At 42.6% G+C, this 14,670-nt stretch overlaps 1 protein-coding gene across 1 annotated transcript; it reads right to left on the reverse strand.

The window, feature by feature from the left end:
* Nucleotides 1-5,820: 5,820 nt before the first annotated feature.
* On the reverse strand, nt 5,821-14,429 carry LOC311140779 (CDC42 small effector protein 1-like). Its single transcript, XM_084176002.1, has 5 exons — nt 14,318-14,429; nt 12,543-12,881; nt 10,319-10,423; nt 8,112-8,194; nt 5,821-7,923 (listed from the first exon to the last, which is right to left on the reverse strand). The coding sequence occupies exons 2-4, from the start codon at nt 12,594-12,596 to the stop codon at nt 8,126-8,128; spliced, it is 228 nt and encodes a 75-aa protein (XP_084032128.1). The 5' UTR covers nt 12,597-12,881; nt 14,318-14,429; the 3' UTR covers nt 5,821-7,923; nt 8,112-8,125.
* Nucleotides 14,430-14,670: the final 241 nt, after the last annotated feature.

The following is a 14,670-nucleotide window of genomic DNA, read 5'->3' on the forward strand; positions in this document are numbered from 1 at the left end:
AACTTTGGATTGGAGATTCTTTATGTGAGTCTGGAAGTTGAGTTTACAGTCTAACCAGACACCTAGATATTTGTAGTTGTCCACATACTCTAGGTCAGACCCGTCGAGTGTGGTGATTCTAGTCGGGTGGGCGGGTGCTAGCAGCGTTCGATTGAAAAGCATGCATTTAGTTTTACTAGTGTTTAAGAGCAGTTGAAGGCTACTGAAGGATTGTTGTATGGCATTGAAGCTCGTTTGGAGGTTTGTTAACACAGTGTCCAATGAAGGGCCAGATGTATACAAAATGGTGTCGTCTGCGTAGAGGTGGATCTGAGAGTCACCAGCAGCAAGAGCGACATCATTGATATACACGGAGAAAAGTGTCGTCCCAAGAATTGAACCCTGTGGCACCCCCATAGAGACTGCCATAGGTCCAGACAACAGGCCCTCCGATTTGACACACTGAACTCTATCTGAGAAGTAGTTGGTGAACCAGGCGAGGCAGTCATTTGAGAAACCAAGGCTATTTAGTCTGCCAATAAGAATGCGGTGGTTGACAGAGTCGAAAGCCTTGGCCAGGTCGATGAAGACGGCTGCACAGTACTGTCTATTATCAATCGCGGTTATAATATCGTTTAGGACCTTGAGCGTGGCTGAAGTGCACCCGTGACCAGCTCGGAAACCGGATTGCATAGCGGAGAAGGTACGGTGGTATTCGAAATGGTCGATGATCTGTTTATTAACTTGGCTTTCGAATACTTTCGAAAGGCAGGGCAGGATGGATATAGGTCTGTAGCAGTTTGGATCTAGAGTGTCACCCCCTTTGAAGAGGGGGATGACCGCGGCAGCTTTCCAATCTCTGGGGATCTCAGACGTTATGAAAGAGAGGTTGAACAGACTAGTAATAGGGGTTGCGACAATTTCGGCGGCTAGTTTTAGGAAGAAAGGGTCCAGATTGTCTAGCCCAGCTGATTTGTAGGGGTCCAGATTTTGCAGCGCTTTCAAAACATCAGCTGTCTGAATTTGTGTGAAGGAGAAGCGGGGGGGGCATGGGCAAGTTGCAGCAGAGGGTGCAGAGTTGGTGGCCGGGTTAGTGGTAGCCAGATGGAAAGCATGGCCCGCTGTAGCAAAATGCTTGTTGAAATTCTCGATTATTGTAGATTTATCGGTGGTGATAGTGTTTCCTAGCCTCAGTGCAGTGGGCAGCTGGGAGGAAGTGCTCTTATTCTCCATGGACTTTACAGTGTCCCAAAACGTTTTGGAGTTAGTGCTACAGGATGCAAATTTCTGTTTGAAAAAGTTAGCCTTTGCTTTCCTGACTGCTTGTGTATATTGGTTCCTAACTTCCCTGAAAAGTTGCATATCGCGGGGGCTATTTGATGCTAATGCTGTACGCCACAGGATGTTTTTGTGCTGGTCAAGGGCAGTCAAGTCTGAGGAGAACCAGGGGCTATATCGGTTCTTAGTTCTGTATTTTTTGAATGGGGCATGTTTATTTAAGATTGAGAGGAAATTACTTTTAAGGAACAACCAGGCATCCTCTACTGACGGAATGAGATCTATATCCATCCAGGATACCTGGGCCAGGTCAATTAGGAAGGCCTCCTCGCTAAAGTGTTTTAGGGAGCGTTTGACAGTGATGAGGGGTGGTTGTTTGACCGCGGACCCGTTACGGACGCAGGCAATAAGGCAGTGATCGCTGAGATCCTGGTTGAAGACAGCTGAGGTGTATTTAGAGGGTATGTTAGTCAGGATGATATCTATGAGGGTACCCATGTTTAAGGATTTAGGGTTGTACCTGGTAGGTTCGTTGATAATTTGCGTGAGGTTGAGGGCATCTAGCTTGGATTGTAGGATGGCTGGGGTATTAAGCATATCCCAATTTAGGTCACCAAGCAGTACAAACTCAGAGGATAAATGGGGGGCAATCAATTCACATATGGTGTCCAGGGCACAGCTGGGGGCTGAGGGGGGTCTGTAGCAAGCGGCAACAGTGAGAGACTTATTTCTGGAAAGGTGGATTTTTAGAAGTAGAAGCTCAAACTGTTTGGGTACAGACCTGGATAGTATGATAGAGCTCTGCAGGCTATCTCTACAGTAGATTGCAACTCCACCCCCTTTGGCAGTTCTATCTAGACGGAAAATGTTATAGTTGGTGATGGAAATTTCAGAATTTTTGGTGGCCTTCCTGAGCCAGGATTCAGACACTGCTAGAACATCAGGGTTGGCAGAGTGTGCTAACGCAGTGAATAACTCAAACTTAGGAAGTAGACTTCTGATATTTATGTGCAAGAAACCAAGACTTTTGCGATTACAGAAGTCAACAAATGATAGCTCCTGGGGAGTAGGAGTGATACTGGGGGCTACAGGGCCTGGGTTAGCCTCTACATCACCAGAGGAACAGAGGAGGACTAGAATAAGGATACGGCTAAAGGCTTTAAGAACTGGTCTTCTAGTGCGTTGGGTACATAGAATAAAGGGGGCAGATTTCCGGGTGTTATAGAAAAGATTCAGGGCATTATGTACAGACAAGGATATGGAAGGATATGAGTAAAGTGGAGGTAAACCTAAGCGTTGGGTAACACTGAAAGAGATAGTATCTCTAGAGGCATCAATTGAGTCGGTCTCTGAGTGTATGGGTGGAGGGACAAAGGAGCTAACTAAGGCAGGTTTAGCTAGGCTGGGGGGTCTACAGTGATATAGTACAATTAGAAATAACCGAAACAACAATAAACTAACCATGTTTGGGCTGAGGCTAAACATAAACAGGATTTAGTACCGTAAAAAGGAACAGTCCAGCAGATATCAGCTGTATAGCTGGGTTATCATAAGGTCCGGTGGTGAAGTGCTAGTGAGTAAGAGGCCACGGCTAGCGTGTGCTACGTCCGTTTTGTTGTAGCCAGCTGGTAGCGAAGAATCCGGAGTTAAAGGTCCAGTGATTCCGGCGGAAAAACTGATATGTTCTGGGTCGATAACGCGCAGTGCTGACTGGCCGAATATCCGGTGATCAAAGTCCAGTGATTAAAATTAATCCCGCGGAAAAAAATCAAATGTTCTGTGAAGCATGGGGGTGGAAACATCATGCTTTGGGGCTGTTTTTCTGCAAAGGGACCAGGGCAACTGATCCGTGTAAAGGAAAGAATGAATGGGGCCATGTATCGTGAGATTTTTATATTTTGAGTGAAAACCTCCTTCCATCAGCAAGGGCATTGAAGATGAAACGTGGCTGGGTCTTTCAGCATGACAATGATCCCAAACACACCGCCCGGGCAACGAAGGAGTGGCTTCATAAGAAGCATTTCAAGGTCCTGGAGTGGCCTAGCCAGTCTCCAGATCTCAACCCCATAGAAAATCTTTGGAGGGAGTTGAAAGTCTGTGTTGCCCAGCGACAGCCCCAAAACATCACTGCTCTAGAGGAGATCTGCATGGAGGAATGGGCCAAAATACCAGCAACAGTGTGTGAAAACCTTGTGAAGACTTACAGAAAACGTTTGACCTGTGTCATTGCCAACAAAGGGTATATAACAAATTATTGAGAAACTTTTGTTATTGACCAAATACTTATTTTCCACCATAATTTGCAAATTAATTAATTAAAAATCCTACAATGTGATTTTCTGGATTTTTTTTTCTCTTTGTCTGTCATAGTTGACGTGTACCTATGATGAAAATTACAGGCCTCTCTCATCTTTTTAAGTGGGAGAACTTGCACAATTGGTGGCTGACTAAATACTTTTTTTCCCCACTGTATGAGTTTGTTGAAGTAGTTTGAGATTAAAGCTTGAATCCTTAATTGAAACAATAACAAAGCGGTCGCCATGCCTCTGTTTTGGTAAAAAGTTGAGGAATGGGCCTGGAAAAATGTAACCACTCTCAAATTCATAGACAGAGCTATGGATGCAAGGGCTAACCATCCATGATATAAAAAATATAGTTGAACTAAGCTTGTGAGGCATTTATAAGATATTCAAGAATCAAATGGGTATATATATACAGTGAGCTCCATAATTCATTGGACAGTGACCATTGTTTTGTTATTTTGGTTCTGTACTCTAGCACTTTGAGTTTGAAAGGATACAATGACAATGAGGGTGAAGTGCAGACTGTCAGCTTTAATTTTTAGGGTATTTTCATACATATCGGATGAACCGTTTAGAAATGACAGCACCTTTTGTACATGGTCCCCCCATTTTAAGGTACTACAAGTATTTGTTAAATTGGCTTCACAGATGTGTGTCGTTAGGCAGGTGTATTCATTTGTGTCGTTAGTGAATGCAGGAGAGCCGTTGATGAATAGTAATGATTCTAGACGTTGCTATTGCCTTTGGAGGTTGTTATTGGGGTGTGACAACATGAGGAAGACAGCAGTGTCGATGCAAATGAAGTTGGCCGTCATAAGGCTCAGAAATGAAAATCAATCATTCAGGAACATTGCAAAAACCCTGGCCATGCCCAAGTCAACAGTTTTGTTCATCATTAACAAGAAAAAAACAACCAGTGAACTCAATTATGTCAAAAGACCCGGTAGACAGAGGAAGACCACTGTAGTGGATGACCGGAGAATACTCTCTATGGTGAAGAAAAACCCCCTGATAACAGCCCAACAGATCAAAAACACTCTCCTGGATGCAGGTGTAGATGTGTCAAAGTCTACCATACGCAGAAGACTACACCAGCAGGACTACAGAGGGTACACTACAAGATGCAAACCACTGATAAGCCTGAAGAACAGAAAGGCAAGATTACAGTTTGCTAAAAAGCACCTAAAAGAACCCCAAGAGTTCTGGAAAAAAATATTGTGGACAGATGAGACAAAGATTAACATGTACCAGAGTGATGGAAAGACAAAAGTGTGGAGAAAAAAAAGAAATGCCCATGATCCAAAGCATACCACCCTTATCCATGAAACATGGTGGAGGGGGTGTTATGGCTTGGGCCTGTATGGCTGCCAGTGGAACAGGCTCACTTGTCTTCATCGATGATGTGACTGCAGACAGAAGTAGAACAATGAATTCTGAAGTCTACAGAAATATTTTATCTGCTCAGATAAAACCAAATGCCTCCAAACTCATTGGACGGCACTTAATCACGCAACAAGACAATGACCCTAAACATACTGCTAGAGCAACAAAGGGGTTTTTGATGGCCAAAAAGTGGAAAAACCTTGACTGGCCGAGTCAATCACCAGATCTGAATCCAATTGAACATGCATTTTACATGCTGAAGAGGAGACTTAAGGCAATAAGTCCCCGAAACAAGCAGGAACTGAAGATGGCTGCAGTACAGGCCTGGCAGAGCATCACCAGGGAAGATACCCAGCGTCTGGTGATGGCGATGCATCGCAGACTTCAAGCAGTCATTGCATGCAAAGGATATGCGACCAAATATTAACAATGATTACTTTATTCTACATTATGTTAAACTGTCCAATGATTTTTGATGCCCGAAAATGGGGGGGACCATGTACAAAAGCTTCTATAATTCGTAAACGGTTCATCCGATATGTATGAAAATACCCTCAAATTAAAGCTGACAGTCTGCACTTCACCCTCATTGTCATTGTATCCTTTCAAACTCAAAGTGCTAGAGTACAGAACCAAAATAACAAAAGAATGGTCACTGTCCAGTGAATTATGGAGCTCACTGTATATATATATATATATATATATATATATATATATATATATAGCATTTATTTATAAATCCCAAAATGGATGTAGCAACTATAGATTTAACTTAAATGAAAATGATAAAATCATCTCCCAAGAAATGTTCACAGCAGAGCCCATAGGGGCCACTGAAACCAGTTGGTTTTAATGATATTATTTCTGTACCAGGCAGTGAAAATTGAGTAACACATTTATTTGGTGATAACATTCAGATTCACCGTCAGCAACAGAAGAGATTACTCACACAGAATTATATTCAGAATGTGAACTGTATTTTCAGTAAAAACCAAGAGGTTGCACAAATAATTTCTTTTGAACTTAAGCTTTGGTCTAATAACAATCATGATAAAGATAGGAAAGAAACTTAAAATGCCAACAGACAGACTCAAATTACTGACGTTACCAATGTACATTGTACAAGAAACTTCAAGGCAGCAGTCATTCTGTTGGGCTGAGAATGACATGCTCTAACAAAGCTAGGAAAGTCACAAAGCAATATGCAAAGTCACCCCTTCAGCATTAAGTAAACATTAGGCCCAGTGTATAAAACAGATAAGGTATTAGTGAAAGGACAACATACTGTACATGTACGGCACTATCCATATGCTCTGGCATAGGATAATGGCATAGCAAAATCACATAAGATACAATATTAAAAACATTACAATTCAAACAGTGACAGTTTTTCCCCCTGTGGACACTTAATATCCAATATTAGCAACAAACTACAGAGTGATGAGTTATTCACAATAGATTGTGTATACTAAGGAGGTCAGAAATACAGGTCAGATTTTTTAAAACCCCCACCTGGTTTCAGAATGTATGTCACTATCGTATGTATGTCATCCCCCCCAAAACAAGAGAAAAAACAACCTTATGGAATGTTCCTTTGATGCAGTTGATTTAATGAGTGGCATTCCCGAGTAATTCCAGGATAGATGACTGAAAAGCCCCGTAACGGTCAGGGTGTTTCCAATTTCAACAACAACCCCTGTTACTAACAGACTCTCCCCGCTGACTAATAGTTTGGGTTTTTCAGAGTAGGTGCATCACAGTGACCAGCTACAGGTAAATGCTATAATAAAGGAAACACTTGAGTAAATGAGGGTTCTGGCGGCTCTGTTATGGTGTGGGGTGCATTTTCCTGGCATGGTTTAGGTCCACTCAACCCCTTAGAGGGCAAGGTAAACAGCAATAAGTACACAGACATTCTGAGTGATCACCTTCAACCTAGGGTGAAGCATTTCTATCCGGATGGGAGTGGTCTCTTCCAGGATGACAATACACAATGTTTGATGAGCATGAAAACCATGTAAACCACATGCCATGGCCGTCTCAGTCACCAGATCTCAACCCAATTGAACACTTATGGGAGATTCTGGAGCGGAGCCTGAGACAGAGTTTTCCCCCACCATCAACAAAACACCAAATGATGGAATTTCTTGTGGAAGAATGGTGTCGCATCTCTCCAATTGAGTTCCAGACTCTTGTAGAATCTATGCCAAGGTGCATTGAAGCTGTTCTGGCTCGTGGTGGCCCAACGCCCTATTAAGACACTTTATGTTGGGGTTTCCTTTATTTTGGCAGTTACCTGTATGCTTGCAACTGGGTAGCAGTCCAAATGGGGTTCTATGGCAAATGGCACAATCAGAATAACACTACTCAGTACTGGCATCTAAACAGCAATAAAATCACATAGCATTTTGCACACACACACACACACATCTTTAACTATGCACTGTAGAAAAATAAAGGTGCATCCTCATTCATTAGACAGATACGCAAAATATTTTGTATACTAATTGTTTGGCAGTAGGTCAATGGTTTGCAACATTCAGGTGATCCGTTGAGAACATAATCTTCACTTCCTGAAATGAATCAGCCATGTTAGTCAACACATTTTGCAAAGCACTCTCACCGGCTCTCTCACACACGCTTGCTGGCATGGACACAGAAACGTTGTTGGCTGAAATACAGTGGAAGTCCAAAGTCTATCAGAAAGACAAATACTTTTCTTTAAAAAACCATAAAAAACATGTCTGTCTATCCTCCTCTGAGCAGGGTGATTATTGTGGTAACCACAGAAAGGGCATCATCCTGTTTGGCTAAATGGATCCTGCAGACATCAGGAAGAGCCTCTCTGCTCTCTATTAGGAACCGTCTCAGGTTTGCCAAATGCTCCATTGGAAACAGGTTGCGCTGCAGTGGCTGCTTTTGATTTGGGATGGGATGAGAGGGGGCGCGCATTGAGGGTGATGGAAATGGTCCTCCATGCCTACAGAGAGAAGTGAAAACGGTTAGTTCTACAAGTCCAGAGAAGTAAAGGTGGTTAGTTCCAGAGAAGTGAAGAAGGTTAGTTCCGGAGAAGTGAAGAAGTTTAGTTCCTGAGAAATAAAGAAGGTTAGTTCCAGAAAAGCTATTGCATTGCAGATATGGCGATAGCTTCATTGACTGGGTACTTACTTGGTAGGCAGCAGCTATAACATGCTCTTGCGGCCGTTGGCACTGGGTCCCTTTGACCTCATCTGTTCCTGAACCGGCCCTGACTGCAGGACAGGAAGATAACGACTGTTAGAGTTTCTACAGACACTTAGTCATTTTCCTATCAAAAGGCAGGTCATAACCTCTTCATGATAAGATACGGATGGAGAGGCAGGATCCGAAGCCAGAATTAGGACTATGATTTAATGTGTTGTTTCTATACTGTATCATTTTATGTAACATATTTAACAGTCTGTTTCTGTGGGGTTCATATGAAACATGATCCCATTTGGACTGCTGACAACATTTACCATCTACATTTGATCCATATGGCCAGCAGCATTACTCATAACCTATGTCTTTACATAAGCATGATTATGACCATATGATGGGGATGGAGTGAGGAGGAATGGGATTTGCTTTAGGCTGTGGTTTTTTTCCTTGACTTTTTAACGACGCAGTTCAAGCAAAGAGTGTGTCTCTCTGTATGTCAGAGTTGGATGAACGCACAGGTGTGGATCAATCATTCTGACGTCAAGCATTGCAGAAATGGAATGTGTTTGATGAACACTAGAAGAACTAAGGTCTGACAGCTATGGTATGGGTCATAACAGAATGGACATTAGAGGGTTACGCAACAACAGTTGAGGAAATGGAATGATGTAACACGGAGGGCAGTAACATTATGTTTCAACAACCTACTCCTCCACCTGACTGTTCTCAGCCCGCGTCATGATAGAATGTGTAAATGTGTCATTTAAAATCAGTTGACTTTCGCAATGGAGGTCATGATCAAATCAAATCACATTTTATTTGCCACATGCGCCGAATACAACAGGTGTAGACCTTACAGTGAAATGCTTACTTACAAGCCCTTAACCAACAATGCAGTTAAGAAAAATAAGTGTTCAGTAAAAAATAGATCAGTAAAAAATGTAAATAAAAAATAATTAAAGAGCAGCAGTAAAATAAAATAACAGTAGGGAGGCTATATACAGGGGGTACTGGTACAGAGTCAATGTGCGGGGGCACCGGTTAGTCAAGGTCATTTAGGTAATATACATGTGGGTAGAGTTAAAGTGACTATGCATAGATAATAAACAGCAACGGAACATTCAGTCGGTTACCAGTGAAAGACATTTGACATTTACATTTTAGTCATTTAGCAGAGCGACATACAGTAGTACCCCATTTGCGTACTGATAGCGTCAACATCATGTAGTAAATTGAGAAATGGACCATCACTCAATTCAACCTACCACTTTCCATTCTATATAAACAGTGACCAGACTAGTGATTGGCTAGTATTCTGATAGTATGCAGCTCTATCCATCATAAACAGTAACCAGATTAGTGATTTCCTAGTATTCTGATAGTATGCAGCTCTATCCATCATAAACAGTAACCAGATTAGTGATTTCCTAGTATTCTGATAGTATGCAGCTCTATCCATCATAAACAGTAACCAGATTAGTGATTGGCTAGTATTCTGATAGTATGCAGCTCTATCCATCATAAACAGTAACCAGATTAGTGATTTCCTAGTATTCTGATAGTATGCAGCTCTATCCATCATAAACAGTAACCAGATTAGTGATTGGCTAGTATTCTGATAGTATGCAGCTCTATCCATCATAAACAGTGACCAGACTAGTGATTGGCTAGTATTCTGATAGTATGCAGCTCTATCCATCATAAACCATGACCAGACTAATGATTGGCTAGTATTCTGATAGTATGCAGCTCTATCCGTCATAAACAGTGACCAGACTAATGATTGGCTAGTATTCTGATAGTATGCAGCTCTATCCGTCATAAACAGTGACCAGACTAGTGATTGGCTAGTATTCTGATAGTATGCAGCTCTATCCGTCATAGCGTAACAGGTTTCAAACTACAGTTACCATCCATATCCTACCAATAGGTGAATGAATTTAGAAAAATGTCCCAGCGTTTCTACAATTCCTCCTCTCATTCCCTGTCCAACGTGAGTATTCCGTGGGAAACCAGGCCAACATTCCTAGCGGCAGGTTGGAAGCTGCAAAGCCCAGCCCATGTACTGAGGAGTAACATAAGGTGCACTTGCAACACACACACTACACCATCTTCACTTCACAATATATCTAGACAATATCTCAACACATTTTAAGACACGCCACCCCAGTCAGTCTATATATCGTCTCTCTTACCGGGGCCCGGCCAGCTGCCATCTCCCCAGAGCCAATGTGTGTCAGGTGGACAAAGTTTGTGGGCTCGCCGATCATGCTGCGGTCGATTTTCCTCCGCCTCTTTCTCTGGAAATAGAAAAGGGGGACTTATGCAATATTACGCAATCAATCCCGGTGGAAGAAAAGCCTTACAAACTTTACAGTGTGCAGAGAGCATATATATATATATATAGAGAGAGAGAGAGAGAGAGAGAGAGAGAGAGAGTCCAGTATGCATTTTGTGACCTGAATTGGATGATCTTTGATAAGAGTTGTTCTGTCCATCATCTATTTGTTATTTCAAAATCAATGGCAGCAGGTAGCCTAGCGGTTAAGAGATTTGGGCCAGTAACTGAAAGCTCGCTGGTTCGAATCCCCCAAGCCGACTAGGTGAAAAATCTGCCGATGTGCCCTTGAGCAAGGCACTTAACCCTAATTGCTTCTGTAAGTTGCTCTGGATAAGAGAGTCTGCTAAATGATATAAATGTAATGGGATTGTTGACCTTCTCTAATACTTGCTTTATTAGAGCATGTTCAGTTCTGTGAGTGTGAAGGCGTGTCATCACTTGCCAGCAGTGGTGTGAATAAGCCCCACTTATTACAACAGGCTACACTGGGTGCAGACAGAGACAACCCAGAACTGACAGGAATTAATGAGCCATTTCACATTATGGATCATGACCACACTGACTGTATCAATATTCTGACTGTATAGTGCAATTGCCACATAGCAATTATTAAATAGGCTAGTATTAATTTGAATAATTAGGGCTTTATAAAAACTAAAGAAAGTTAATTACATTATGCACAGGCCCAACGACATGTAGTCATTGCACTGTTATCAGAAATAAACACAATTTACAAAGCAAGCCTTTCTGGGAAGTAACACTTGTAAGTATGCCACCACACACTATACACCCATTCTAGTCTGGCCTTCTCTCGTACCAACAATAGAATAAACAAGGACCTAAAAATAAAGGAGCGGGAGGAGGAAGGAGGAAAAAGAATGAGCTCAATAGCAGCACATGCCAGAAGCCCACTTCCCCTCAGAGACCCCATTAATTGTTAGAGGAGGGTTCTGGAGTTACCATAGAGACATGCTGTGGAGGGAGACAATCTCCATATTTGACTTGATACCAATAATAATTCTTCTTATTCTTCTTCTTCTTCTTCTACTACATTTTACAGTACCCTTAAGGTTAAACACAAGGTGAAAGTGTATGGGTGCTTGGGCCATTAGCCTTGATATTTTCTAATCTGGTAATAGCTGAGTGTTTCTTGTTTCGCTTTTCTTTTTATATGAAGTTCCATATTTCTATGAGCTAGACTAAGGTTGAACCCATACTAACCCAGCCTGATCTACATCTTCTTAATCCTGATTCACCATCTCTTTAATAAGAGGTCATGTCTAATGACAGAGCAGTCTTTGTCTGTGCATGTCTCGTGTCTGGGCTGAGGTCTAGCCCTCCAGACAGGCAGACCCTTGGGACTATGTGGGTCACCCACTTCAAAACAACAGAAAAGGCCAGTCATTCCTCCTTCCACTCCCTCACCATCTATCTGACCTATTTCTCACACCACTGACGCTAGCATAGGGCTCTCTTCTCACTAGTATTGTTGACTGGCTTAAGAGTGAGCTAATGAAACCCATGTCATCCCATGCCATGCATCTTGAGGATCCACAGCTGGCATGGCTGAACTAACTTCAACTAGTGAAGGTGTAACTCCTGAGTGGCGCAGTGGTCTAAGGCACTGCATCGCAGTGCAAACTGTGCCACTAGAGATCCTGGTTCGAATCCAGGCTCTGTCGCAGCCGGCCGCGACCGGGAGACCCATGGGGCGGCGCACAATTGGCCCAGCGTCGTCCAGGGTAGGGGAGGGAATGGCCGGCAGGGATGTAGCTCAGTTGATAGAGCATGGCGTTTGCAACGCCAGGGTTGTGGGTTCGTTTCCCACGGGGGGCCAGTATAAAAAAAAAAAAAATGTGTTCACTAACTGTAAGTCGCTCTGGATAAGAGCGTCTGCTAAATGACTAAAATGTAAATGTAAATGTGTAGATATGGTGGTGGGGTCAATCTAATATCCAGGTAAACATCTTAAATCAGGCAAGCCCTTAATCTCCACCCACTGACCTTGGAGCTGTAAAAGCAGGGCAGCTAAAAAGTTACTTTGTGTTCCAATGATTTCTCAGAGGGGACAAACTCACCGGTGGAGGTTTGGCCACCACGCAGCAGCCAATCTTGTGCCAGAACTCGCTCATCCCTGCTGTGCTGCTGCTGAGCTCGGAGCGGGTCCGGAGGCCCTGGTTCTCTCTGGATGCCCTGCAGGCAGCGGAGAATGTAGTGAAGAACAAGAACGCCGCTTGGGGGGCAATGGTGAGGGTGTTGCAGCAACTAGTCCAGTACCAAAAAAAAGGATGGGGGTCCCCCAAGGCTCAGTGCCAAGTCCGGTTCTATTCCTTTCTCTGAACGTTTAGAATGTCACCTCTTCATCTCCTGTGGATGCTCGTCTCCCCAGATTTCCACTGCCTCAGGTACTGTAGGGCCTGTCGGGTCAAAACCAGATTCCATTAGTTGAAGGCTGACAAGGTACAGGAAGTGAAACAATCTCCACCTGCTGGAATAGCACATCAATCAATCCAGATACGGTACTGTGGGCATGTTCATTTCTACATTTCAGCATCCCCATGCCTAATAGGCCTACATCTCCACAGGCCTATTTGCTGTCAGTCAACGTGGGTCCACCACACATGTGCTTATCACTCTTCCTGTCTGTGACACTCATGCAAGACAAGGGACTTCCTGTCATAATGGAAACACCCACTGAAAGATCAGGACCCGGGTCAACTGTCCCTCAGAAAAGGGCTGCAGATATACTACAGGGCTTCTCTTCTCCATCCATCACAGTAAACTCTATTCAACTGGTACCAAATCATTATGTGATGCAAGCTTCATTGACCAGTCGGTCTTACAAATGGATTTGATTCAGGATTGAAAGATAGACATTTAGGACTGTGACATACAAGACCTAAGAGCCCTGTACAACATAGGCCTAATACTCTGTCAAATCAAGTGGTTTCAATAGGAGATTGATTAATAATTAAACTTTTGTTTTGATTAAAGTCATCAGTTTTAGCACTGAATTGAACTAGGTTTAGTAAGATCTCAACTATGCTTTGATATACCTGTAGTCATATTAGTTCACAGTCTTATAAAATGCTGGTAAATAACCAGACAAGCACATTCTTTCCCAAACGAGTACCTACCCCCTTGGATCTTTGTGAAACCAAAAAAAATGTAGAGGTCAAAGAAAGAGGACTGGGTATACTGTATCACTATACAAACTGAACTCGACTTTGAACCAGGAGGTCAAGGTAAAGAGTGTGTGTGTGTGTATGTGTATGTGTATGTGTGTTGTGTGTATGTGTGTGTGTGTGTGTGTGTGAGTGAGGGGTGAATATGTGTAGCATATGTGTACCTCCAGCTTTTTAATTGTAGGTCTACGTAAAGATGCCTGGCCTGAGAACAACACCGGCCATTGATTTACAGTGTTCTGTTGTAGCCTCTATACAACAGGGCAACAGGCATGTTAAATAAAATTGAGTGACTATCCAATTGAATTTCCTGAAAAGAGGTGGTCATTGAATGTGTATTAATGTGTCCAATATCCAATTTTGATTAGTGTGATTTTTAAAGAGTAGGGACATTAAATGTAGCCTAATTCTCAAATGAACATTCGCAATATTTTCTATTGAGGCATTATCTTTGTCTGCATGTACGCCACCATCTCGGCAGAAACATCTGTAAGGCAACAATGTAAGTAACATCTGCATTTAACATTTTACTAATGACAAACACTGTCGCGAGTTCCCAACCCAAAAACCGTTCACTGAATCCAGTCACTCGGAAAATAGCATAGGAATACACTAACAACTAGAGCGTACCACAATTTAACAACCAATTTCAACCAATTTGTATTTACCGTAAAAGCAGTGTGGAATCCGTTTTCTCCTTCAAACGAACATGATATCTGTTAAACGGTCAGCTCACGAGTCGAGATGTGGTAAAGTAAAACGTATTCTATGTTCTGCAGTAGGCAATACTCCTCCTTCTCAGGCTTCTACGGTGGCAGAACTATAGCGCCACAAGTGGAAGAAAATCAACAGGCATTGCATTGCACAATCTGGGATATTTTCTGCTATGCTGCAACCTGGTCTCAGAGCATTCAGAGCATTTCGTATTATTCTGTAAATAAATCAGAGACACTCCATTTAGCATGATATGTTATGTTTCGTATGGTATGTATTAATTGGTGGATGTCCATCACCCATTCCG

This window comes from Coregonus lavaretus (assembly GCF_964263955.1).
Source record: "Coregonus lavaretus genome assembly, chromosome: 13".
Lineage (NCBI taxonomy): Eukaryota > Metazoa > Chordata > Actinopteri > Salmoniformes > Salmonidae > Coregonus > Coregonus lavaretus.

Excerpts from the sequence above, each read along its gene's own strand:
- LOC311140779 (XM_084176002.1), bottom strand. The coding sequence starts at position 12,596 with ATGAGCGAGTTCTGGCACAAGATTGGCTGCTGCGTGGTGGCCAAACCT. Across the intron at positions 10,424-12,542 it reads TGGTGGCCAAACCTCCACCG|AGAAAGAGGCGGAGGAAAAT; the intron begins GTGAGTTTGTCC and ends TTCTATTTCCAG. Across the intron at positions 8,195-10,318 it reads TGGCAGCTGGCCGGGCCCCG|TCAGGGCCGGTTCAGGAACA; the intron begins GTAAGAGAGACG and ends CCTGTCCTGCAG.